Below are 26,148 nucleotides of genomic sequence, written 5' to 3' on the forward strand. Positions count from 1 at the left end.
ATTCATTTGTCTGTGGGCAGTATCCTTTTGTGGCTGGCTTTTGGTTTTGTCTTCTCCCTTTAGATTACTGCTTTCATATTACTCTTTAGGGTACTAGTCAAAGAATGAATATGTATTCATAATACAAAATTAATTAAAATGTGGGCTTTTCTGGTGACAGGTGAAAGTTAAATGCTAGTCTTACTGAAGGTACCCTGGTGTACTGTTACAACTTCCAAAACAAAAGTGATTATTCAAAATGTTGACTACTAAAAAAGTTAAAACTGAATTTACAAACAGAGTATTACAAGGCTATCACACAAGATTAAAAAGGTACTGCAAATGCAATGCCCTTGTAATAAAACTCAAAAGACTCTAAAGATGACAGCTGTCATCTTTATTTTTGCAAAGTGAACTTTTCAAATTGCTGCCTCTCTTCATTGACCACCCCAAAAGCAATTACAGATATCACCCATGCAAATCAAATGTTATCTTTGATGACACATGAAGAAGAGAAATGCTTTCTGTTTGGCACTTGACCTTCTCAGGTTTCCTAATCTAATAGAGCTGCAGGACACAGAAAGAAGATACTGTCCATCAGTAATAGGGATGCACCGATACCGATACCGGTATCTGGTATCGGCCTCGATACCACATTTTCTAAAGTACTCGTACTCGTTAAAAGTCCCCCGATACCGGGGACCGATACCACGGTCTGAGACCTGTCTATGTTTGAGCGGCATGTAAGGGGTTAATCACAAGCGCCAAGTGCCCGCCCCCAGGCCCCGGCTGCAGTTCAGAGCTGGGAGAAGGCGAGCCGAGACGTGTGGAACTATTTCAAAGTGAATGAAGACACGAAAACAAAGGCGGACTGCAAATTGTGCTCAGCGAAATTGTCCAGAGGAGGCTCAAAAGGTAGCGCATTTAACACAAGTAATTTAATCAAGCACCTAAAATCCCAACACAACAACAAGTACAAAGAGTTTACCCACGCTTATTTACCCACGCTTATTAGCACAGAGGAGCATAGCTGATGCTATAGCAGTGGGACGGAAAATAGTTGGGCATTTTAAACATTCCGCCTTAACCTACTCCCGCCTCGAGGACATTCAGGGACAGCTCAACCAGCCAATAAAGAGACTGCAGCAGGACGTACAGACGCGCTGGAACAGCACGTATTACATGCTCCAGTCCCTCATTGAGCAAAAGCGAGTGCTGGAGGTGTATGTGTCCGAGCATGAACTCCCTGACTATCTCACCGCTCACCAATGGGCTCTTATGGAGACAACTGTTGCCATCCTCGCCCCCTTTGAGGAACTAACTAAAAAAGTGAGCAGCTACGACGCACTAGCCTCTGATGTCATCCCAGCTGTGACTGTGCTAGTGAGACTTCTAAACAGAGAAACAGACGAGGACCACGGTGTCAAGACAATGAAAGCAACCTTACAGGCAGCTGTCAAAAAGCGCTTCAGTGACGTCGAGACCAACCCACTGTACTTCATCTCCACCATACTTGACCCAAGGTAGTCTGTGTGCTATAGGTATTCAATGATAAACTACAGTACTAAATGTAAGATTATTTTACATCTGAAATATTATATATTTGTAACTATCCATCCATCCATCCATCCATCCATCCATCTTCATCCGCTTTATCCGGGGCCGGGTCGCGGGGGCAGCAGCCTAAGCAAAGAGGCCCAGACCTCCCTCTCCCCAGCCACCTCCTCCAGCTTATCCGGGGGAATACCAAGGCGTTCCCAGGCCAGCCGAGAGATATAATCTCTCCAGCGTGTCCTGGGTCTATTTGTAACTAAAATACACAAATACAAATGTATGCAATATATATAATACATGAAATACATGAAATACATTTCCCTTATTACTACCAGAAAGTCAAATGGCTGGCATTTGTCAATGAGTAAGTATTCGGTATCGGTATCGGCGAGTACTGAAATGCAAGTACTCATACTCGTACTCATTTTCCAAAAAAGTGGTATCGGTGCATCCCTAATCAGTAACATGGTCATCTACCAGAAGTCAGCAATAAAATTGCAATCTCCTTGTTTTTTTTGTTTTGTTTTTTATCGATCAAAATTAAAGAACAGGGAGAAAATAGCTGGAATTTATTATCCTTCAAAATGAGCACCCACTCCTGACCCAGATTGTTGTTTTCAGTCAGTTTGAATAGACCTAATAGCTCAGTCGCATTTGACAATTTTCGGTCAATGGTTCTGAGCGCAGTTGGGCACCATATCCATTATCTTCAGTTCAGCAGACTGAAAAAGACTAGAGAAGCCGAGAAGACAGTGAGAATGGACAGACTGTCTTTCTTAATTATCTAAAGGTCCAGTGCATCAAAAGCTGAACCAGAACTTCAAATTAACTTTGGGTCAATCCATGACAGCATTATGAATTGTTTTTATTGCTTTATAATCTGTTTTTCACCTAGCCAACCTCACTTATCTTACTTGAATGGCGACGCTGGGGAGTGAAGCTACCATTGATTGCGTTTCCTCTCACAAACAACATGCCATTGTTCTCAGGGTCTGATTGATGGGCCTGGATGATCTCATTCAGCTTCTGCTGCAGAGTCAGAAAGTCCTCAGACGTCTTTGCGATCTGTTGGAGAGATTAGAAGGAAAAAGGATATAAGACTGGAAAGAAAATGACAAGATAGTGAGTTTTCAATAAAATCTGTTTGAGGCTATAACCTGTCTGGAGAAGCTCTCCAGCCTTCTTGTCTCTTTCTGTGCAGCTTCCTTGTTGGCCTTCAGGTTCTTCCTGTCCTTGTACCCTCTGAAGTTACTCTGGATCTTCACTGCAGCGTGTTCTTCCTCCAGTCTTTGGTTTTCAACGTCTGTCTCATCTTTACGTTCAATTACCACATCAGTGATGTCCACAGCCTCCTCCTGTTCTGCATCAGTGGGAGTCCCAGATTCCTCCTTAGCTTTCAATTGCGCTTCCCTCTCAGCTTTCATTTTCTTTCGGTCCCGGTGGCCTCGGAAGTTACTCTGGATGACAGTAGCTGCTTTCTCTTCATCCAGCCCTTCTCGGTTCTCACTAGAAGTGTTCTCCTGGGGTTCTGGAAGAGATTCCTCTGTCTCTTCCTCCTTTGGAGGCTCTGATGGAACATCTTTCTCCTTCTGCCTTTTCTTGGGGAGCTTTCCCTCCTCTTCGAGTCGTTTGCGCTCCTTGTGGCCTCTGAAATTGCTCTGAAGCACTACAGCCGCTTTGGTCTCATCTGCATTTTCAGCTGTTGTCGAGGCTTCTTTTTCTGCCTCGTCACTACCTGGTTCCTTTTCCAGCACTTCGTCCCCTGCAGGACTTTTTGCTTTCTGTTTCTTAGCTGGGATTTTGCCTTCTTCCTCTAGTTTCTTCCGCTCTTTGTAGCCCCTGAAGTTACTCTGGAGAACAGTGGCCGCCTTGGTTTCCTCTTCTAAATCAGCAGCTTCCTCACCTGCAGTTTTTTTCTGTCCACCATCCTCCTGCTCTTCTTTTTTAGGCTCAGCATCCTGAATCACTGCTTCCTCTGCCACTTCTGTGTGCTCATCTTCTGGCACCTGAGTATTATCACTGTCATCATTCTCCTCTGCTTCATAAGTACTTTCTTCATCTTCCTCATTCTCCTCTTGTTTATCAGCTGACTTTTCACCTACTCCTTCTTTGTTAGCCAACTCTTGGACATCTTTTTCCTGTCCCTCTTCCGCTGTTGCATTTGGCAATTCCAGCTCTGCTCCAGCCATCGTCTTTTTTCTCTCCTTAAACTTTTTTCTCTCTTTGTAGCCCCTATAGTTGCTTTGAAGAACCACTGCAGCTTTAGTTTCCTCCTCCTCGTTCTCTGCATCATTTTCTGGTTTTGCTATCTGTTCCTCATTTTCTTTCGAAGCAGTCTCTGCTTTCTCTTTCTCTCTGGCTTCCCTGGAAGCAAAATAGACACATTTATGTTAAAAAGAAGAAAAGAAAAAAAGACATTTCACTGCTGCTTTGTGCATAGCTTCCATCTCTCTTACAGCTTTCTTTTAAAGCTCTTCCTTTCTTTATGCCCTCTGTAGCGAGCCTGAATCTTGGTTGCCGCTTTATTCTTCTCATCTACCATCTCTTTGTACCTCTTTTTTGCGAGATAGCCTCGGCAAACTGAAGAAGAAAATGGAATAAGGGTAAGCCAATATAATACGCACCACATATAGATAATGTAACTAATTTAATATCAGACTCCTACCAGCCTGAAACTGGATGATGAAGGCCTCCAACTTTGCTTTGCTTTTCTCATCAGCTACCCTCTTCCGAGCTTGATGTCCTCTGTATGCTGCAGCACAAAAAAAAATAAAATTTATGCCTCCTCTATAACTTGTTGACATTGTGGTACACAACCAGCGTGCACAGTTTACTAACCTGACTGCAGCACCAGGGCACTTTGTTCTCGCTCTTTTAATATCCGCCGGTACCGCTTGGCTCCAAGCCAGCCTCGAACACAAGCCTGGACCAGGATGATTCGCTGTGTTGTCTGCTGTACCATCAGATTCAGATGTTCAACGTGGTAATACTTGAGAAACACCTAAGCCCAGAGGGATAAAAACAACTGTTAGTTATTGAAATACAAACATAACACTGTAGGTTTAGCCTCAAATGCAGAATCACGCAAGCACTGTTGGATTCCCTTTTCAGGCACGACAGTGCGGAAGTTATTGTTCTTTCACAGCAGGAGATTTCTGGGTTCAACAATTTAAGGTACCTTTGTATGTGGCATTTGCATGTGCGCGTCAGTGCAATATGAATGCATATGAGTCTCATAGTGCAAAGTGTTTTAAGTTGTTATCAAGATTAGAAAAGTAATAAATAAATGCTAATCCATAAAGCAGCAGAAGATAAAGCAATACAAAGAATTGAGCCTTCACTAAACTGGCTTCAGTTTGTATTAATATTTACCCTAACCCTAGGTAATCAGAATAAAAATACTGGCAGCTGTCAGTGCTACCCCTTAGCCTCCTAGTTAATGGACCTAAGGTATAAATTTGAAAATCTGACCTCTGACCTTGAGATCACGTCATCGGGATTCAAACTCCAAGATTTTCAGGAGCTGTCCATACTGGATGAAAACCTGACCTTTGACCATAACCTTGAGAAAGAGGTCACTGAGATTCAACATTTTCCAACGTTTTTAGTGGATACATCTATGGTATAAATTTCAAAATCTTATGTTGCTTTGTTCTCGAGCTATTTTAATACAGAAACTTGAGGGTCCATGCCACCCAACCACCTGACCGCTTGGCAGGGTGACGACCACACCCCATCAGCCTTTTACAGTTGTGGGATAATCACTGTTGTTCACTCAAATCTATGAAATTAGATGATGATGATCTTTGAAATGCTCTTTGGTTATAGATTTAAAATAAAAAAATAAAAAATCAGAAGCACATTCTTTTATTTTCATGCCTTGTTTAACCTAAATGGTTTGGGTGTATGAGCCTTCATCTGGAGTCCTTTATTAACTTGATTTGAATCTATTCATGACCATAATGTGTGGAAAAAAGTTTTATTTAGTATTGAAGTTTTAAATTGGCCTCTGGCAAAGGAGACTCAAAAAAATCTGCACAACTCTGAGCTCAATGTGCTACATTTGGATGTTTGTTCCGTATGTTTGAGATTCCTGCTGGATCATGAAGGGATGCAACAATAAAAAGGTGGAAAATTTCTTTTAATTTCTTGCCTCAACTTAACCAAACAGTGAGAAACAACAGTAAACACCAAATTTCAGGCAATTTTTGTTTTTTGTTTTGTGCATTTTATGTTCAATATAGGTATTTGTTGTGCCTGAAAATGAACAAATAAATGAAATGAAATGAATGAATGAAATGAAATCTCTCCTTACCTTTGTCTTTCCCATAGCCCAGTTTTCCAGCTTGGCCTTCTCCAGTATTGCAGCACATGTTTCTGGGGTTGCAGCGGGCTCCTCGTTAGCATGGTAAGCCAATAAGTAGTACCTGCAGCAATCAATGTAATTATCTGGACACTAATATCAAGGTTCTACACGCTGATTTTGTAATCACTTCATAAGCTCTGCTTTTCACCACTGACCTCTTAATGAAGTTAGCAAACAGGATGCGGTGAGAGTAACCCTGGCGTCTGATCTTGGCAGTCTCCAGAACACCAGTGTATCGAAGCTGGACCAGAACCTTTTCACGGTCAAACTTGTTGGCATGGCGATCGTTGTTGGGCTTGATGCAGCGCACAAAGTGAGGCTGACCTGCCACCATCTTGGACAGAAGGTCCATCAAAGAGTACTAGAAGGAGCAGAAGAAGAAGATTAGGGGTAGTTGTGGCAAATATATGGTAGTTATAATGTCTCTGGTGAGAGAAGGCACTCAAAGAAAACCAGCTAGAAATTTATGGTACAATTCTATAATGGTAGATGGTGGTTATCCAGCCCTGGCCCTAAAAGAGTATCTATATATCTGAGGTTGTATGTATCATTTCTATGTTTGTATTTATAATTCTGACCCTGTGTAGAAAATTCAAAATAAATGCATAAATCTTTAGGATCTTTGCTGTACAATCATTCCACCCTGGAAACAAAACACTTAAAAGAAATGATTAAAAGCTCAAAATTACTTTGAAATCATGCTCATGATGAGTGTATGTGAACTACTGAGTACAACTGTATTTGTTTGTTAATTTGTGGCTCTCTCTAAAAACCTCCCAAATAACTGATCCAAGCAAATAAAATTAAATAATTTAAAAAAATGTTCAAATCTTACTCTGAAGTAGGAGGCCACTGTCTGTGTTCTCATGTTGGTGGTTTCTCTAGGGTGGTAAGGCGTGTCTCCAGATTCACCTGGCTAAAAAAAACCCCAAAAACATAAAACATATTAAAAAAGGCCAATAATACCGGGTATATGATATAATACTACTCTCTATAATTTCTGCTTGTACAGTATGGATATCCGACTAAATAATAAAACATGTATGTGGTTTATCTTTTTTCTCCTGTGCAAATTTTACTCCAAACATTTGATTGTGTTTTTGAAAAACCACCAATCACCGTTTTCATTTGCTTACATCAAGCAAGAATTTTTTTGCAGGCTTTAATTCCAGAGAACGCTGCAAAAGAGACGCATAAAGTGGATAAACAAGTAGTGCCAAATCAAGAATATGGTCTACTTATATACAACAGTGTTACACCCAAATCGGTCACATGTCAATGACTCAATGCTTAAAAACTGCTTAGAAAAAAACAAAACAACCCCCCCCCCAAAAAAAAAAAAAAGAAACAGACAGCTAAATAAAAAAAAAAAAATAACCACTTAATTGTCCTTTACCACATATTTGGTAACATTTTAACAAGCTCTACTTCTAATTCTCAACACAAACACAACGGGGAGAAGACCACCTTTATAGCACGCCATCAGCCTAATGCTGTTTTTTAGCATTTAAATCGCTCATCGTGGCTTCTCAAGAGCAAAACCTTTGATGAGCTTTTTCCCTAAAATATGCAGATGAATGGAAATTAATTCAAGAACTAATCAAACAGTTCTTGTAAATGTAGCCGCTGTCGATTGGTTTTAGGTGAGCAAATGGCTTTGAGGCTTACATTTAGCAATGGTGTACGGCTGCAATCTAAACTAATTCACACCGGCACGTAAAGCCACGCAATTGAGTTGCCAGGAGGAGTTTTATTTGGATACTGGCACCTGAAAGAGTCAGGCTGATTACGGAATGCTTGGAGTGCAAAATTTAAAGTTTTAACACTGTTTTAAAAGCATTTAAAAAAAAATTTGATTGACTATGTAAGCCATTTTTCTGAAATTGCGTAGCAGAATTAGGCATGGTGCTATAAACACAAATCCACCACAGTGATATACAGGGAGTGCAAAATTATTAGGCAAATGAGTATTTTGTCCACATCATCCTCTTCATGCATATTGTCTTACTCCAAGCTGTATAGGCTCGAAAGCCTACTACCAATTAAGCATATTAGGTGATGTGCATAGCTGTAATGAGAAGGGGTGTGGTCTAATGACATCAACACCCTATATCAGGTGTGCATAATTATTAGGCAACGTCCTTTCCTTTGGCAAAATGGGTCAAAAGAAGGACTTGACAGGCTCAGAAAAGTCAAAAATAGTGAGATAGCTTGCAGAGGGATGCAGCAGTCTCAAAATTGCAAAGCTTCTGAAGCGTGATCATCAAACAATCAAGCGTTTCATTCAAAATAGTCAACAGGGTCGCAAGAAGCGTGTGGAAAAACCAAGGTGCAAAATAACTGCCCATGAACTGAGAAAAGTCAAGCGTGCAGCTGCCAAGATGCCACTTGCCACCAGTTTGGCCATATTTCAGAGCTGCAACATCACTGGAGTGCCCAAAAGCACAAGGTGTGCAATACTCAGAGACATGGCCAAGGTAAGAAAGGCTGAAAGACGACCACCACTGAACAAGACACACAAGCTGAAACGTCAAGACTGGGCCAAGAAATATCTCAAGACTGGTTTTTCTAAGGTTTTATGGACTGATGAAATGAGAGTGAGTCTTGATGGGCCAGATGGATGGGCCCGTGGCTGGATTGGTAAAGGGCAGAGAGCTCCAGTCCGACTCAGACGCCAGCAAGGTGGAGGTGGAGTACTGGTTTGGGCTAGTATCATCAAAGATGAGCTTGTGGGGCCTTTTCGGGTTGAGGATGGAGTCAAGCTCAACTCCCAGTCCTACTGCCAGTTTCTGGAAGACACCTTCTTCAAGCAGTGGTACAGGAAGAAGTCTGCATCCTTCAAGAAAAACATGATTTTCATGCAGGACAATGCTCCATCACACGCGTCCAAGTACTCCACAGCGTGGCTGGCAAGAAAGGGTATAAAAGAAGAAAAACTAATGACATGGCCTCCTTGTTCACCTGATCTGAACCCCATTGAGAACCTGTGGTCCATCATCAAATGTGAGATTTACAAGCAGGGAAAACAGTACACCTCTCTGAACAGTGTCTGGGAGGCTGTGGTTGCTGCTGCACGCAATGTTGATGGTGAACAGATCAAAACACCGACAGAATCCATGGATGGCAGGCTTTTGAGTGTCCTTGCAAAGAAAGGTGGCTATATTGGTCGCTGATTTGTTTTTGTTTTGTTTTTGAATGTCAGAAATGTATATTTGTGAATGTGGAGATGTTATATTGGTGTCACTGGTAAAAATAAATAATTGAAATGGGTATATATTTGTTTTTTGTTAAGTTGCCTAATAATTATGCACAGTAATAGTCACCTGCACACACAGATATCCCCCTAAAATAGCTAAAACTAAAAACAAACTAAAAACTACTTCCAAAAACATTCAGCTTTGATATTAATGAGTTTTTTGGGTTCATTGAGAACATGGTTGTTGTTCAATAATAAAATTATTCCACAAAAATACAACTTGCCTAATAATTCTGCACTCCCTGTATGAACAAGTCTAGTATTAGCACGGCATAAGAGATACATCAGAAGGAAGTAAGGGTTTTTAGGTGCATTTAGCATTTTGCAAAGCAAGGCTGCAAATACACATAATGATCTGCACAGAGACTTAATGCAGGAAAATACTTTTAAGTAGACCTTTTATGCTCATTTCCAGCTTTATATTTTTATGCTTGGAGTCCATTAAAATAGCTTTGAGTGATTCCCGTCAAATCACTCTCTGCTTCAGCTCTTTTCCCTCTTCCTTTAAGCCAACTATCATCTGATTGGCTGCCTCTCACAAACACATTATTTCAACAGCAGGTAGGCGGGGCCTCTGTTCAGACAGAGCTGTGTGCCTGAGATAACCACATTAGGGATACCTGCTCTCCTTGGCATCATAACAAGCTTTTGGCTCATTAGGAGCTCATGCTGAACTGATACTTTAGAACTTTTGTCACGTTAAACATGAGGAGCTATGCAAAGTTGTATATGATGACATATAAAATATCATCATATCTTTGTTTTAAAACTGATTATTGTGCATTTTTAATCTTTTAAAAACCCCAAACACGTTGATTAGCTTTCAGTTCTGGTTTTAATTAATGGAATTACTATTTTGTTAACACAGGAGGCACGGAGGTGTTGCTTGCACGTCCAGAGGAGGCCATTCTGCAGGTTAAAAGTCTTATATTATACATATATATATACTGTATATGATAGTTATGTTACTTGTGTTTCTTTTTTTTTGACAAGTATATCAAATAGAAAATAAGGAAATGCATAATAGGTCGCTTTTCACTTTGTTGAACTAAGTAACTTTAACTGTAACTATCTCAAACCAAGCTACAGGCCACTATATCGGGATCCAATTGGTTGTTATAAGGATATCTAGAGTGAGGAAAGGGTATAGTTATACACACATCTTTATTACCTCGCTAAAAGAAAAAGAACTGTATAAACTTAGCACTCCCATCTTTTGAAACAGAAATGCAGCGAAAGGGAAAAAGAAAAACGAAAGAAAGGTGAGAAAATAAATAAAATAAGCAGTAATTACAGTTGGGTAAAAACAGAGCGAGAATGAATGAAAAACACAGTAGACACAAGTATCTGAACTGTAATTCAGCAGCAGGTCTCGACTGGAGTAGTGAGAGTAATATGGAGAAAATAAATTGAACAACTTTTCAGAGGAAGTTCTTTATGTGGGAGATAATACAGTGATAATGCAGACAGTGCTGTAAGTACCTTGGCGAGGGTGATGGTGCGTGTCGGGGTCCGTGGGCTCCGTATTGTGTTTATGCCTTTACCCTTGGTGTGGGCAAGGTTGCCTGTGAAATGAATAGTGGATTAGAGAGCGAGTCAGTGAACAAACTGCCCTCAACAGAGAAAAGAGACTTAGTCACACATCCAGAAACCATCTGAAGAAACAGAGCAGTGCACGTTATTTTAATCAGGTGGGATAATTACTGAGGTTACATTAAGTCTAAACAGTAGGCTCCTGTCATGCTGAGAGTTACTGCTGATCAAGTCAGTGAACGTGAACAGAGGAGGAAGCTAAACAGGCTAAGAATGGCCTGTCATTTTATTTTAAGTACTTCTGCACCGTTTTCAAGTAATTGAAGCAAAAGTTGGAGCTTTTCACCTTCTACCTTTCTTTCTTAACTTGATTTTAACTTCATTCACAAAGAGCGGTTGTGTCTGCTTCACCTGTTCTGGTGAGGGGGTGAGTGACAAGCTTGCGAATGAGCTCATTCTCCGACGACCGCAGCAGCAGGATAATGTCAGCTGGAAGGGTTTCTCTGTTCTTGGCCAAGAAGCCCGCGGCATTGTAAATCACCTTAAGGTTTGGTAGAGAGGTATAAAGAAAGATATGAATAGCAAATGCCAAACAGCTTCAGTTTATGATTAGAATTAAATGTTAAATTACCTTTCCAGCATAGTGGTGAATCCCAAAGCCCAGGTCAACCCTCATTGGCCTCCAGAAGCTTTTTGTCTTGAGATTACCTTCAAATTTCTCTAAAATATCAGACTGCATGAGTTAATTATCCAAACACCCAAGGCCATCCGAAGGTCCCTACACACCCCAGATTCAAGTTATAATATCATATAAATATCATATAAATCTATAGTATAGTATATGTAGGGCACAGCAGCAGCCAAGCTTGTGAGAGGGTCAACCTAAATTTCTGATATTTTGTTCCAAGCTATATTTGACTGTGAAACCGTCACAGCAGCCAACTTTAAACATCTGTCACTGTGTGGTCATCGTTTTGGAGCTACAACCTAAATGATCACCACAACTCAACCACACTTGTTATCTTGCTCTGGGACAAAGCAAAATATCAGAGTGTATACTGTAGTTGGAGAAAAGTTAGATTAACACCTCATATGTAATCAGCCCCTGCACTAACAGGAAGTTGTGGTTACCGAGGTTACCAAACTCAAAACATGATAACATAAATAATAAAGCAAATAAAACAAACATTTCTCTATTGAAATCTGAGCAGCTCACCTACGAGTGTCTGGTCAGTGGCCTGCGGGAAGCGGCTCTCTTCATCCAGAAGTGACAGCATCCCCATGGGCTTCTGCAAGAACAGGTCCAGGAGTGGCCGGTTGTCCTCGTACTCGATCATCCGAGCATCAACTTCTTCATTCAGGTACTCATCCTGCACAGGAGTGGAAATAAGCACTCGTGATGTAATGTCTTTAATGGCCTCCTTTCATGGGTCAAAACACCTTCCAACAGCTTGATGAAAGCCTGAGTTTCTTAAGTTTTCCATCGATTTTCATGTTACCAAATAAAAAGGTCCAAATAAGATGTCAAATCAACTTCTCCGTGGAGTAGAAGTGTGTTTGGGATTCCTTTAGCTAACCCTAATATATGATAACATGTTAGAATGAATTATGAACAAGTGAATAACCTTTCATGGAATGCTGATCTCTCCAGTTGGCTCTAAATATCAAACTAATTCCAAGGTTAATCTCCTAATCCTAGCAAGACACTGTAGCTTTTCTGATCTCTGGTTAATGACACATATTCACTGTCACAGGACAGCCTTTAGGACTGGGTTACTATACATGGTCAATAGTCATTACTCCTTGATCTCCTTGATACTAAGATGCTATTAATGCTGCTGCCTTAATAATAAAGCCGTATTTCTGCATGAGTGAAATCTTGTCTTACAATACCAAATGCACTTTAAGATCCATTAAACAGCAGTACAGTTTTATATCCTCGGTTTTATTTCTTTAATGTCACGCTTTAGCGTTCACAAAGGCTTGACCTTTTAAAATAAAAGCGTCTAGAAATTTACCTACATAAATTGCCCCAAAACAGCTGTTTATGGACATAACTATATTAAATCAACGATGTTGATTTGTTGTCTTTTATCTCCTCTTAACTCGGCTCTGATAAATCTGATCTGCAGGGCAAAGTGAGCAAACCTGATCACATCAGGCTGACTCAGAGCTGCTACTATGACTCAGCAACATCACCAGGGACTTCTACTCCATGGAGAACAGGTCAAAATGGGAACAAACAATATCAAATCAATCTGCTTATTCGAGCATGAAGTGCCACTGTGAAGAAAATGAAGTAAAGCAGAAAAAAAAATCAGCATGGATGCAGATAGATTGGGACAATATGCAACCACACGCATAAACATACATGAAAACATGAGGGCAGCGGAGTAAATGCACTGCTGATAAAACCTTACCATACAGCAATCCTTTAATTCTGCCTTATTTATGTAGAACTATTAATCTCACAGCACCGTACATTTCCCTTATGCTCTGGATATACATATGATGGTTGCATAGGACAATATATTTCTGGGCCTGGTTCCAACAATACCCAAGAGTGAATTTAAGTCCAGCACTAAGTGTCTTCAACTCCTAATTGACCCTCGTTTAGAATGATTTATAACACCTCCCAATGGGTGACTCCAAATCATTTAACATTGGCAAACCATTCTCTGACCCCCCCCAAAGGCAAAACCCTCTCACGAGACTGCACGAGGGGAGAACAGAGAACCTCATTCTGCCGTGAATAAAGACAGCAGCATATTTTACCCTTGCCATCTCTTTTAAAATGCAGACTGACAAACGATGACATGTTATCTCAATTTAGATGGAAATGAGTTAGAACCAAGGTGAAAACTGCACACAGAGAGCTGTTCAGGAGGGATTCACGTTCTGAGAAAGTGTTATTTGAATTCAGTGACAGGCTGGGGGGCATGCTGGTGTGAGGTTAGTGGGCTGAACTTTACCTGTTCCCACGCAAAGATGTGCTGGTTGAAGTAAAACTGGATCTGCTCGTTGGCAATGTTGATGCAGAGCTGCTCAAAAGAGTTCTTCTTGAAGTTTTCAAAACCAAATATGTCCAAGATGCCGATGTTAAGGCCCTTGTCGTCCTCTCTGGAGAAGACAAGGATAAAATGTTAAATCTTTAAATGCATTCATAGAATAGCTAACCGTGTGGTGCTAGGGATGGCTATGTTGTTCTGGTAGCCTGACACTTAAATGGTAAGTGGACTGGTTCTTATTTTGCACTTCTCTACTCTAGCTGACCACTCATATACTTTTCTTATTTTTAAGTTATGATTCTTACTTGTGTAAAAAGCAAAAGGTCTTGGATATTTAGTTGGAAGCTTATCTGCCACTGATTTTTTTCCCCATCCATACAGCAAGTCAAAATTTCAGATTATTTTTTGTCAAAATTTAAACTTACTCATTCAGACTTTTGAGAAAATAATTCAAAATGAACAAAATAATGTAAAAAGTAAAACTTAAAGCCTTAAAATATTTTATTATTTGAGTTTTTTTTTTTTAAATTTACAAACATACATCTGTCATAAAGGTGTAAATTAGCTAGAAATAGCAAAAGAGAAATTTGTAGCAGGCTGCAGAAATGTTTATTTCTGCTTGAAAACTGGGCATGGAGTGTATGACTCTAGAGGCTTCTAGAATGAGCCTCTAGTGGCCATTAACGGAAGTGCAATTTTTAGCACTTCAGCTGAGAGGATGTTAGTAGACAGACATCATTTAGAACGTTAGAAAGAATTAATAGTCTTTTTATGTTTAAAACTGTTAAACTGTTGGTTTTAACATCTCAAATGTACAGGTTTTTTTTGTGTTTTGACACTTCATTAATTCTTTTACAACTTAAACCAGTATAGTGATGCTCACGAGTATAGTGATGCTCACTATACTCGATGTAATATGTACGCAAGTAGATTTTAAAGTATATTCTGCAGTTTTAAAGACTTGGCAGTGAATCTAGTTGTGTATCTATTTTAATCCAAAAGCAGGAACTTTGTCAGACGACCTCATTCGTGACAACCAAACACACCGTTACACTCTCTGCCCCCCCATCTTACCCTTGGCTGTCAGGCCGCAGCAGCGCGTTGATTCGGTTGACAATCCAGCTGAAGAGGCGGCTGTAGAGAGCTTTACCCATGGCGTCCCTCACCTCCACTGCTTTTTCCACTGTGTTGGGTCTGACTATCGTCTCTCCGCGGGCCACAACACAGTGGGAGGTCAGGGCTTCCTGCAGCTCGTCTGAGCGGATACGAAGCAGAGATGCCACTGAGGTGACATGAGATAAGGAAGGGGATAAAAGTTAGCATTTATAGTGTGGAGTTTACTCAAAGCAGCACATCTTATGCAATATGTAGCCTCATTCTGACTGAGCAGGAGAATATTCATTCAATTAATAGGCCGCATCTATGTTGTTTTCTAAATTACCATTCAGAACAGGTGTTTGAATTCAGAAAATATAATGCAAAGCATGCATTATAATATCTAACCATTACAAATGTATGCTTCTTAATGATTTTTATGTACTAATGCAGTCTTGGGTAATTGATTTAACCAAATCATTTCCTGTATTTATCTAAACATGGAGGACTCCTGCAGAGTTAATGATGGTTAGCAAAAGAGGGAGGCGGATGAAGGGGGTGTAGCAGAGGAAATTCAGAGTCATATTTGGTTTTCTGTCATCATGCACTGTGCTTCTCTCTCTCTTTTCTTACCATTCTCCAAGACAGACATGTTGCAGATGTTGCTCTTGTCTGTTTGGTGCTCTGAGGCAACTGGAGAAAACTCAATGTCCCCAGAGTTGAGGATGGCAGCCAGTGTGCTGTAAACATTTCCGAGCTCCTGCAAAAATTAGAACAAATACAGTTTGTATGGAAACATGTATCAGTGTGTGCAACTATCCCTAATATGGTCACCTCAGCTCAGACTCAAAGCTCTAGCTTTGAGCACAGAAGCTCCACCCACCTGCTGTTTAAACCTTCTGTTTGCGAGGAGTAGCCAATCCGAAAATAGGTGGCTCAATTATTATTTTGAACTATGAAAGCAGTTCAAACAGACCAAAAAAGGGCACAGTTTGTTAAAATCTTAAATCTACAAACAATACAAACAAACAAAAACAAAACACTAATTCACCTGCAGCACATATATTAAGGGATCAGCTTGAAGTGCATTTCATGGACGACAAAACGACACAGTAAAATAGCACTACCAAGTGATTATAACATAAGTACTATTGATGTGGAGATCCCAAGAGCAATCAGTACTTTGAGCCTCATTAGGTTTTCACAATGTCAAGAACTGATTGCCTACATGTGCCTGCAGCTTTATGTTCCATCACAAGCCATATACAAGACAAGAAGCCGGCATGATCACACTGATTCTGAAATGCCAGCAATACTGGTGCTATAGCTAGTAAGATTGTTTACATGTTATTTTTACATAGAGTGACTTTAATGGGGAAGAGTGAGAACAAGTCAGTGTGAACACTGGGATCAAGGTTATACTGCTAAACCTGTGGCCCAGTAATGAATACATCAGTTTATACCTCCAGGGTGAATCCAATGACTTTGAAACACTGCTCGACTGCATCAAACTGCTCCTTGTAGGAAGCGTTGTTCACTATGTCAGGCCCAAGTTTAATGTTCTCGTGATACAGATACCTGCAAAACAAAAAGGAACCACTGGGGTCTCTGGAAGTTGGGAGTTTGCAGCATGGGACGCAGATAACAGTGTTTTGGGAAAATTGCTAAGGAATGTCAAACCTACTTAGGTGTTTTGCTGTCAGAGAGCTTGTAGTGGGCTAGCTTCTTCCTGTCAGCCAGACCAGCATAAATGTAGTAAAAGATGTGGAAGTTCCTCTCCCCCCTGTGGAAACACGCACATATAGTGGAAATCAAATTCCTGAAAAGGAGACATGCTAGGTAAATGTTTTCGCCACATGATTAACATGACTCCAGTTTTGTTTTCTTAAGAAAATTTCTAACAAAATAAACATGATCAATGCTAAAATATGCACAGGAATAGTTAGTTAACATGTTTCCAGCTTTTTAAAAACCTGAGTTATCTGATATCTCCATGTTGGTGTTACTCCTGCATCATGTTAATAGTGTCCAGGATCAACATTGCTACTGACCAATCCCATTGTTGTGATGTCATAGTTTTGGAATTTGGAGGAAAAACAGACAAACTAATATAATCTGCAAACAATCCTACGCCTTCCCATATTCGTTTGAATAAAGAAGGCTGACGATCCTTCTTTAAACTCAAAACCAAGTTGTATTTCCACCAGTAACACAAATTGTAAGACTTTATGAAATAAATTACAAGCATAGATGAATGATGATGAACACTGAATGCCTTTGGTTGTTTATTATGAATACAATTTAAGCTTAAATTTATATTAATCATGAATATGGTGAAGGAAAACCTGTCTAATCTTTTGCTAAATCCATTAGTAAATAGCCATTTTTGTTTCAACAGGATAATCAAACTAAATTTGATTCAGGATACTGTCACCAAATCCCATCGGAAAGCATCAACAATCATTTCAGGTGTGTGTGTGTCATTAAAATATATCCATAATGAAGCAATTGAAAATTATCTTGCAGGGGTAACAAAATATGCAACATGTGAATAAAGATTAATTCATGAAAACATAAGAGTTCACCCTGTGTTCTATTAACCCAAATACGACAGCCATTAACAGACTAAATATTCAGACAATGTACGGCCTAATCGAGCCCTCTCTGACATGAGTCTGTTTTCCAATGCAGTACTTGAGTGTGTCTTTGAAGTTCCACTAAAGACACACGCAAGACCACAATCTTTGATCCAACAGGAAATAAGCTAGCCCTTCCACTTGACCCGGTCTGCTCCCCAGACACACGATAAGAAGAAATGATGGACCGAGTGAAATGCAGGTGAAAGCAAATGCCACCAGTTTCAAATGAAAAAGCAGATGTGAAAGAGAGCAAGAAAAAGAGACAATCTATTATCCGCTGATCCGTGGAAAGCGGGCAGAATAATAACCTTCATGGCAATGTTCTTTCAGAAAATGAACAGAGAGATTATTTGTATTTTTCTATGAATGTCACTCTCAAATGAAGGTAATAACAGTCAAAACCGGGACCAACACAAGAAACAGGAAGTGATATTTACATCGCCTGGTGGACAACTCTGGATTTTTCCAGCAGATACTCGGATATCTGTGCTCCGACCACTGTTCCACCACCGTTGAACTTCATTTCCAGGTACTTGCCGAAGCGGCTGGAGTTGTCATTGATGACAGTGCAGGCATTTCCAAATGCCTCCACCAAGCTGTTGACCAGCAGGATCTTCTCCTGGAGTGTCCTGTTATTGGCCTAAACAAAATATTCCACTTTAGTATGGGGGACTAATTAAAAAAAAAAAAAGTAAGTGTTACACTATGACAAGTAGCACTACCACTTCCTATAATCTGCTCATATAAATACAAAAAAGGTCAAGAGAAATGACATTTCCTTTTTAGTTAGCCTTCATATCATGACTGGTACTAACTGCAGCACCAACGAACTCATTACAAGATCTTCAAACTGCGTTAACAGAATATCTACCAAACGATCAAGCGTTGTGCTGGTTGGATTTCATGACTCACCTTCCCGAGAACCGTTAGCTGCTGCACCAGCAGATGAGCACTCTCTGTTTTCCCTGCTCCACTTTCCCCACTGATCACAATACACTGCACACAAGAAGTCACTTGAGTCACATTTAATTATATATGCACTCTGACTCCTGTGGTGTCAACAAAAAAGGCTTTGAGGCTTAAACGCGAATAATATTAATAATGTTATTAACAGCTTAACTACCATTGTCACTAAAATATGTCACTGAATGCAGACAGTGGAGAGAGAATCAACATACTGGCTTTCTTTTACAAAGAAAATTCAAATACAGAGTCCATATAGGACAGGCATATTATATTATTAGCTTTATTAACAATAAAATCATATTGCAAGACAATGATCCCAAGCACACTAGCAAATCCACAGAACGCCTGAAAAAGAAAATAATCAGTTTTTGAAATTTCCCAGTCAAAGCCCAGACCTGAACCAGATTGCAAAGCTGTAGCAGGATATTAAGCGAACTGTGTATAAATGAATGCCCACAAACCTCAATGAACTGAAACAACACTGTAAAGAAGAGTGGGCTAAAGCTCGACCACAGCTACTGGCTCTGCAAGCTATTGAATCGTGGGGTGTACTTAATTTTTCACAGTACTGTTCAGAGTCTTGTGCAAACTTTCTTTCTTAGAAAGGATGTACTTGAATTTCCCCAAAGACGATCCAATCAAAAGGCCTTAATTCACTTGCCAATTCTCCAATATCGAATAATAGACACACCATGCTAACCATCCTAGCAAACTAGATTTAGCATTATTAGCATCACACAAAATCACGCACAAAATCCCCCCAACCCTGCAAAAAATGAATAAATGAAAAAAATTAAAAAAACAGAACCTGCTTTTGGTACTTTCTGGTATCTGGTTTCTGTTTTTTTTAGGGTCTGTGTTGTCAAACTGCTGCTCTGGCATCGTGTGGAACAGCACTTAAACAAGTAAACTCAAACAGTTTGTAATAACTGAAGAGCTTATTACCTGATCAGCATTGTATGAAACCATAGATTGGTAGGCAGTATCAGCCACAGCGAAGATGTGTGGTGGGTTAACTGTACGCTTAGCTCCTATGTACATCTTAGTGTGCTATGAAGAGAGGGAGAAAAAGATAAAAGCTTGTTAAAGACGTGCTCGAGAGTGTAATGAATACAACAAAATAGATATTTTTAGAAAACTAAATTAATGATTTTACAAAGCGGATTTGTAATAATCTCTCAATTAGCAACAAACTTGAGGCAAAAACATGATAATTGAGAGGAAAATAGAGCCACTGAGTTATGGACGAGGCAGAAAAACAGCGGTAGTATCTGTGAAAATGTGTGTGCACTGTTTGAAGCCAAATGGGATGCAGCAGACTGAAGAACTGCAGAGGCTCTAATGAGCTATGCCAGGCTACATTCACTGCATTATTGACCAAATGTAGAGATGCATGTACACGGAAAGAACACAGATCCAAATAAAACAAAGGTCTATTTATCTCCACGGACCTCAGGCGTGTATATCTCCATTGTATGGAAAGGATTGACTGCAATGAGGGTGTCGCCCACATATGTGTAAATTTGATCATTTCCATAGCGATTCTGAAGCTGATCTGCGACAGTGTTCTGGAAAAAAATAAACAAAGACAATAAATATCAGTATGAGATGCTTGCTAAATGACAGTCAGAACTATATTTATAAAAAAAAAAAAAACAACCCACAGAAGTTTAGTTTATGCCAACGTTCCCATCAAACCAGCAGCCCATTTCAGCTTGAAGGATGGGTGGAAATATCCGCTGGCAACTCATTCAATATGTCAGTTCATCCCTCAGATTTGATAAATTGTTCCAAATGTTCTTTCTGTCAAAGATGCTGCTGTGTATTTTTGCTTTGTTTTGTTTTGGTTCTTGAAAGACCAGAATGGGCAATTAGGAAAAATGATGCTAAATGTCATAATGTGACATAGTGTACCTTCAACAGCGCTTAAATACAAATATATCACAGTAGATGCAGTAAACGTTCAATCAGTGTTCATTTTTGATTATCATTTCTAAACTAGTTGTTTAATCACTCAAATATTGGCTATTTTGTCCAATGGTAAATGGACTTGTTCTTATATAGCGCTTTTCTACTCTGTCTGAGCACTCAAAGTGCTTTATACAACTAATTCATTCACCCAATCACACCCATTCACACAAGCACTTTTTTCTGACCTAAGTGCTAAGTAGTCTACCATTCACACACATTCACACTCCGATGGATGCATCGGAGAGCAACATGGGGTTAGTATCTTGCCCAAGGATATTTGGCATGCTGACTGGAGCAGCCTAGGATCAAACCACCGACCTTCTGGTTAGTGGCTGACCTGCTCTGCCACCTGAGCTACAGCCACCCCAACACCCAATGCAACAAGAGGACTTCGGACAGTATTAGTATTGAATATAATAAACACAGAATTCACCATATCATAAAAATATGTTCCTCTGCAAAAGGAAACAAAGCCATGTTCATTTTGGAGTTTTTGTTTGTTTTTGTGGCAGATAGTTGCTCCTCCCTGAGCCTGGCTCTGCCAGAGGTTTCTTCCTGTTAAAAGGGAGTTTGTCCTTCCCACTGTTGCTTGCTCGCAGGGGCCCATCTAATTGTTGGGGTTTTCTCTATTACTGTAGGGTCTTTACCCTAAATATAGTGCCTTTAGGTGACTGCTGTTGTGGTTTGGTGCTATATAAATAAAACCAAATTGAACAGAATTGAAATAATATGTGGTGACTTTTCTTGGTTAATGTTAGAACAACATGTTGGCAGCTTTTTACAGTGTATATTTTAAATTTACCTGACTTGTTATAAGTAAAATACTTTTGTAACTCATTTTGTAACTTAAACGCATTAATCACTATCTATCAAATAAACCAAATATTTTTTTCTCCATCATATCATACATGAAAATTTTAACTGTTGTATTTGTTACCATCTAGAAGGGCAAAAATAAAAGAAATAATTTTTTCCATTTTATTCCAGCTAAGTGCGGTGCCAGGATTCCAATTTTGATTGGGACAGAGCAGTTTGAGCTTAGCAGGTAATTACAAAGTTAATATTTTATTAATACCACTTATATGTGCGTACATACGGGTGTGTAAGTTAAGAAAACAGTACTTGATCTATCATTATTTTTGGTGTGGGTTGTGAAGACCAGCACAAGTTATCCTTTCACTTAAACACCAAAGTGCAATTAAAAAATAGATGAAAGTGACTGAGAGAAAGAGGCTGTTGGGTGAGCTACATTAACTCTATCAGCAAAGAGAGAGCGAGAGCAGAGCACTCTGCTGTAAATTCATAAATGTATCTCAATAGAAACTACCTATGCTTTCAAGGAGAAAAATAAAACAGGCAGAGATTTTCAGCTCTAACTCCCATCAATTCTCTGGGTTTTTTTCTTTTTCACCAGAAAATGTTTGCTGCATTCAGTGACTTCATCCTAACTCTAACTTGTTATCTGATGTTGTGCAGCCAGGAAGGGGAAAAAAGAAATTGTGTGAAAAAGCCTAATTCATTTTTTTTTTTTACCTCATCTAGAACCTCAAGGGTGGCGAGGTCATCCACCTCGTCTGCGTCCTGTGTCTTCATGTGGCTTCCTTTTTTGGTATGAATACGCTCATGCCTGGAACACAACAATGACATCTCTTAGTGAGCATGCTCTGAAAAAATGAATGTTAAATTTTGCAGATTCTTCTAGAACTGCAAGCCCCGCTACTTTGCAGAGGAGCTTTTACTGGGACGCACTGGTCTGACTATGACTCTAACCTCAGGGACGCGTCTCTATTCAAGCATCTTCTATTTTAATCAAGGAAAGAGTAGACACAGAGAGGGATAAAATAAAACAAAAATAGTCCCACAGGGAGGATAAACTTCAGAAGTGGGTGACTTAAGTTTAGTAAACAAATCTTTTCTAGTTAAGTAAATGTGTCTTTCAAGAGATTAAATCTGCACAAGGGAATAAAATAATCCCACAAGATTCCAATTACCCATTGTAGGAATTGCAACATCATCTTATTACCACAAGTCAGTTCATTTACTGACAAGTGATATCAGGAAACCAGCAAATTTAGTGATGAACATAATTTACTGAACAAGCTTTTAGCTTTATTGTTATTTAACTTTTAGAAAGACAACATGACTCTTATGTTTCCTTATACTTACGTGTTGTTGATTGGGTTCAAGTAATTTTGTAATTTGGGGGTTTGTATGCATAACGTTCATTCCATGTCAGCTGACCACATGCTTCCAGCCTGACCATACCAGATATCCTTAAATAATTCCAAGATGATCCACTTTTAATAGGAAAACTGTCACATTTTAGCTTTCTGTGCCATTTTCAAAGAGCTATAGAACTACCTAAGCTAGGTCGCTCAAATGTTCATGTCAAATATTAGTTACTATATTATGATTTCAACAACATACAGTTTTAAGAGTGTAGCTGAAGGCTGTGGATGCTGCCTGTAAACAAAAATATCAATATGAAAATAATTATTTTGGGGAAAGTGAGGCAGAACACATCATGATGTTACTGTCAGACACCAACTCTTTTAAGAAAAGTTGGTTGTTACTTCATGTGCATGAATTAGTTGTCCTCTATTTTCAAGCTCTAACATTTTTTCATGGTATGAAGTACACCTCATTTATGGGATATGGCCTTTCTACAGGTTAAGCTGGTCAGGTGGTAAAGCAGGTCATCTATAAATCGGAAGGTCAGAGGCTCAATCCCTGAAAACGTTCCAGGGTCAAGTTCCAGGAATCCTATTTCACTGTGTCTCTACTGAAGCATCATTTATCTGATAGGTAATGCTGAACACAAGTGAGCTTTTAAGCTCCTGTAATTGATTTACAGTAAATATCATAACCACTGACAGCATCAAATGACATTACAGTATTATAAATGAAAACTCATAAAACAGAACAAACAGCGACAATAACATGATTTGAACATTAAAACAGACAACGATGTAAGAAGGGCAGGGTGGCAGTTGATGGCAAATACGTGTGCAATCACAACTACAACAAGAGCTTTGACTGAATTATAAAAGCTCCTACTGCGTCACAAAAGCATCCTCTATAGTTACCTGTCATTACTGTCTGAGCTTCTGTCTGTCTTTCCATGATGGCTTAAATGACAGAAACGGGATCGACATGTTATCACTGTACAGGGAGAAACTCACTTTAAAGGGCAACATTTTAACTCATGCTAAGGAGCCTACAGCTCAAGTGCAGCCGGTGCAGGATTGACCTGTTTTTTGTGTGAGGATGACAGGGCTTGTAAAACATCCAGCAAGTAGGGTAATTTGGATTATACTGTCGGCAAAAGCTAAGCAACAGCCTAGCATATAACAACCGCTGACAGGAAGGGCGTTATATTTTAAGTTTTTCATGGGCTTTGTATCAAAATCGATCAAACACTTTACGGTGTGGGAGTATTTGGCTCATACAGCGAGATATCAGGACAAAAACATAGAGACAAAAGCCATAAGGACACAATACCTTGTTTTTTCAATCACTCCAATTTGCTGGTTGAGATCAATGAGCTCAATCAATTGTTTTTGCAGGATTTTCTCTCTGCCGACAGTCTGTTTGATGAACACATGCTGGAGCAGGTCTTGCACATTCGGTCTCAGCTCAAAGTCCTTAATCAGACATCTGTGAGGTGGGAGAACGAGCATGAGGCAGAAAGAGGAGTGCAGTGCGTTTCTCAGATTCATATTCAAAGCAGCGGGTTATCTGTGTAAATATTTATTATTCACACAGGAAGGATAAACACTAGAAGCCACACTCACTTGCAGATGAAGTCATTAAACTCATCTGACCAGAGCTCCGGCTGGTGGAGAGTAGGCGGCGGGTTTCTGTTACGGGAAGAAATGGAAAAGATAAATGGAAAGATAAGATGAGATAGGATTTAAGCGGGCAGGGCGGAGAACAGAAGGCTGGGACGATTCGTCACTGAGGGCATCCAGGGGTGTTTCTCTGGTGGCAAAAAGTGGTAGCTTTCAGCCATCAGAGCAGTGCAGCTGGAAACTTGTGTATAGACTCAAACCAGAACTTCTTAAATACTTTACCCTGAAAACATACACACATTGTTGTGGGGTTAAACTTAACAAGGCCTCACAGCAGAAAAACAACTCGGTTAATTGGATTCCCTGTTCGGCTTTAAGTACCTCTTTACGAGAGGGTTCCAGGTACTCGGCAGCGAAGTCACTGCTGCCTGTTAATGCATGGAGGCCTTTCGCACGTTGGCTCTGACAGCAAATAATTGGTCTAATGAGAGGACATTCGTCTCCTTTTTATCACACAACACAACCAATATAGACAGGAAATGCATCAGGCCTTTATTTTCAGGCTGTTCAGCTAATACTGTGATCATTAAAGTGTTTTTCTTATCCGAAAGACAAAGAGAGCCCTGCAGAGATAACTTGGGGTAGTTGCATTGGGTTACCTGAATAATAAAGCTGCTTTTTAAAGCACTATAAAGGCTGCAAGGACTTGGACTGTTTTAAATATAATTTCTTGTTTGTACCCCAGTTCGCTAAAGCAATTTGTTCAGTTTCGCCTGCCAAAAGTTCACTTAGTAAAGTATTGGAGGCAAGTTTAAATCCTCTCTGTTACACATAATGAAAATGAAAGCTTAGCTATTAACAACTGAGCACAATTATAATAGCACTTTAAATCTTTTATCCGCTCCAGAGACCGAAGCTTTGAGCACAGATTTGGCTTCCATACATATACTGTTGTCTTAGTCCTTCTCTGCAGTCCTCATTTTCTCTTCTTATTTAAATTCAAGGTTCAAGGTTCAAGGTGACGAATAAAGAACCTTGAACCTTGAAATATAAGGCAATGAGGAAACAACATAAAAGACTACTGGACTTGTTCCTCTGTATGTTTACTCTTTATCTTTTTGGATTCAGCTCCATATGTTGAAATATGATACAATGTTTCCATTGCACACTCCTTTCAGTGTAGACCTATGTTTTTTCATAATCCATGATACATTGGCAAAATATAACAATCATGTTGAAAATAACGGTAATCCATCAGTACGTAATGAAAGTAATCTGGTCCGTAGGAGGACTTAAAGTTAGATAAATACAACCACATATGAAGAGCAACACATGACATATTACACTATTTACACAAAAGTGAAATCAAAATGCAGAAACATTGTGTGTGCTAAGTACAGCCTTCCATAGGAATAAATAGGAAACGTATCAGCCAGGTGCTGCTTATCAAATGCACTTAGTTAAATGATCATCAGCAAGTCTGATCTTCTCTATGAAAGCAGAAGATTTGTTAGTTTGCAGGTCTGGAGGATTCAGGTCTGTGTTAACACAATACCAAGGAGGAAAGAAACAAGTACTTCTGCGCATCAATTCAACACAGTTGCCAACCTTCCTAAATGGGAACAACCTTCCTAGAACAATGTTCTTGGACAGACAGGACCAATGTGGAGATGTTTCACAGCTCCACATTTGGCAAAACACAAACACAGCATAACTGTCAAGCACGGTGGTGGAGGGGTGATGGGCTGATTTGCACCTTGCAGCCGTTGAGTCAACCATGTATACCAACTGCTTTGTTTACCAAAGCAATCTAGAGTTAAAATTTGCGTCTTCTTAAGTGTGTTGGCTGCAGAGCTGAGCTGCGACTCACTTCGAAGGCGAAAATTCTCCATTTCTGGTTTGTGTTTGGTTTGCGAGAGTTTTTAGACAAGTAAGCGCCTTCCATACAAACCACAGGGAGCTGCAGGAACCGTAGTAAACACAAGGAGGT

At 39.7% G+C, this 26,148-nt stretch overlaps 1 protein-coding gene across 4 annotated transcripts in view; it reads right to left on the reverse strand.

Annotated features, from left to right (window-relative positions):
- The window catches only part of myo3a (myosin IIIA), a 66,058-nt gene that overhangs the window by 13,135 nt on the left and 26,775 nt on the right, over positions 1 to 26,148 (reverse strand). Inside the window, exons 8-34 of one of the 4 annotated variants that reach the window (XM_026180076.2) lie at positions 24,162 to 24,227; positions 23,869 to 24,024; positions 23,454 to 23,495; positions 21,901 to 21,994; positions 19,848 to 19,964; positions 19,342 to 19,446; positions 18,343 to 18,426; positions 17,868 to 18,070; positions 16,476 to 16,574; positions 16,255 to 16,369; positions 15,425 to 15,551; positions 14,771 to 14,978; positions 13,661 to 13,808; positions 11,905 to 12,058; positions 11,320 to 11,408; positions 11,100 to 11,229; positions 10,638 to 10,720; positions 10,327 to 10,368; positions 7,036 to 7,077; positions 6,735 to 6,815; positions 6,055 to 6,260; positions 5,849 to 5,960; positions 4,372 to 4,534; positions 4,199 to 4,285; positions 3,990 to 4,113; positions 2,691 to 3,897; positions 2,448 to 2,598 (exon numbers count right to left, since the gene is read on the reverse strand). In XM_026180076.2, coding sequence (XP_026035861.1) covers positions 2,448 to 2,598; positions 2,691 to 3,897; positions 3,990 to 4,113; positions 4,199 to 4,285; positions 4,372 to 4,534; positions 5,849 to 5,960; positions 6,055 to 6,260; positions 6,735 to 6,815; positions 7,036 to 7,077; positions 10,327 to 10,368; positions 10,638 to 10,720; positions 11,100 to 11,229; positions 11,320 to 11,408; positions 11,905 to 12,058; positions 13,661 to 13,808; positions 14,771 to 14,978; positions 15,425 to 15,551; positions 16,255 to 16,369; positions 16,476 to 16,574; positions 17,868 to 18,070; positions 18,343 to 18,426; positions 19,342 to 19,446; positions 19,848 to 19,964; positions 21,901 to 21,994; positions 23,454 to 23,495; positions 23,869 to 24,024; positions 24,162 to 24,227 — 4,235 coding nt within the window. The remainder of the gene's footprint in view (positions 1 to 2,447; positions 2,599 to 2,690; positions 3,898 to 3,989; positions 4,114 to 4,198; positions 4,286 to 4,371; positions 4,535 to 5,848; positions 5,961 to 6,054; positions 6,261 to 6,734; positions 6,816 to 7,035; positions 7,078 to 10,326; positions 10,369 to 10,637; positions 10,721 to 11,099; positions 11,230 to 11,319; positions 11,409 to 11,904; positions 12,059 to 13,660; positions 13,809 to 14,770; positions 14,979 to 15,424; positions 15,552 to 16,254; positions 16,370 to 16,475; positions 16,575 to 17,867; positions 18,071 to 18,342; positions 18,427 to 19,341; positions 19,447 to 19,847; positions 19,965 to 21,900; positions 21,995 to 23,453; positions 23,496 to 23,868; positions 24,025 to 24,161; positions 24,228 to 26,148) is intronic. The other 3 variants (XM_080306104.1, XM_080306103.1, XM_080306105.1) reach the window with 3 other exon arrangements.

This window comes from Astatotilapia calliptera, chromosome 9 (genome assembly GCF_964374335.1).
Source record: "Astatotilapia calliptera chromosome 9, fAstCal68.1, whole genome shotgun sequence".
Taxonomy (NCBI): Eukaryota; Metazoa; Chordata; class Actinopteri; order Cichliformes; family Cichlidae; genus Astatotilapia; species Astatotilapia calliptera.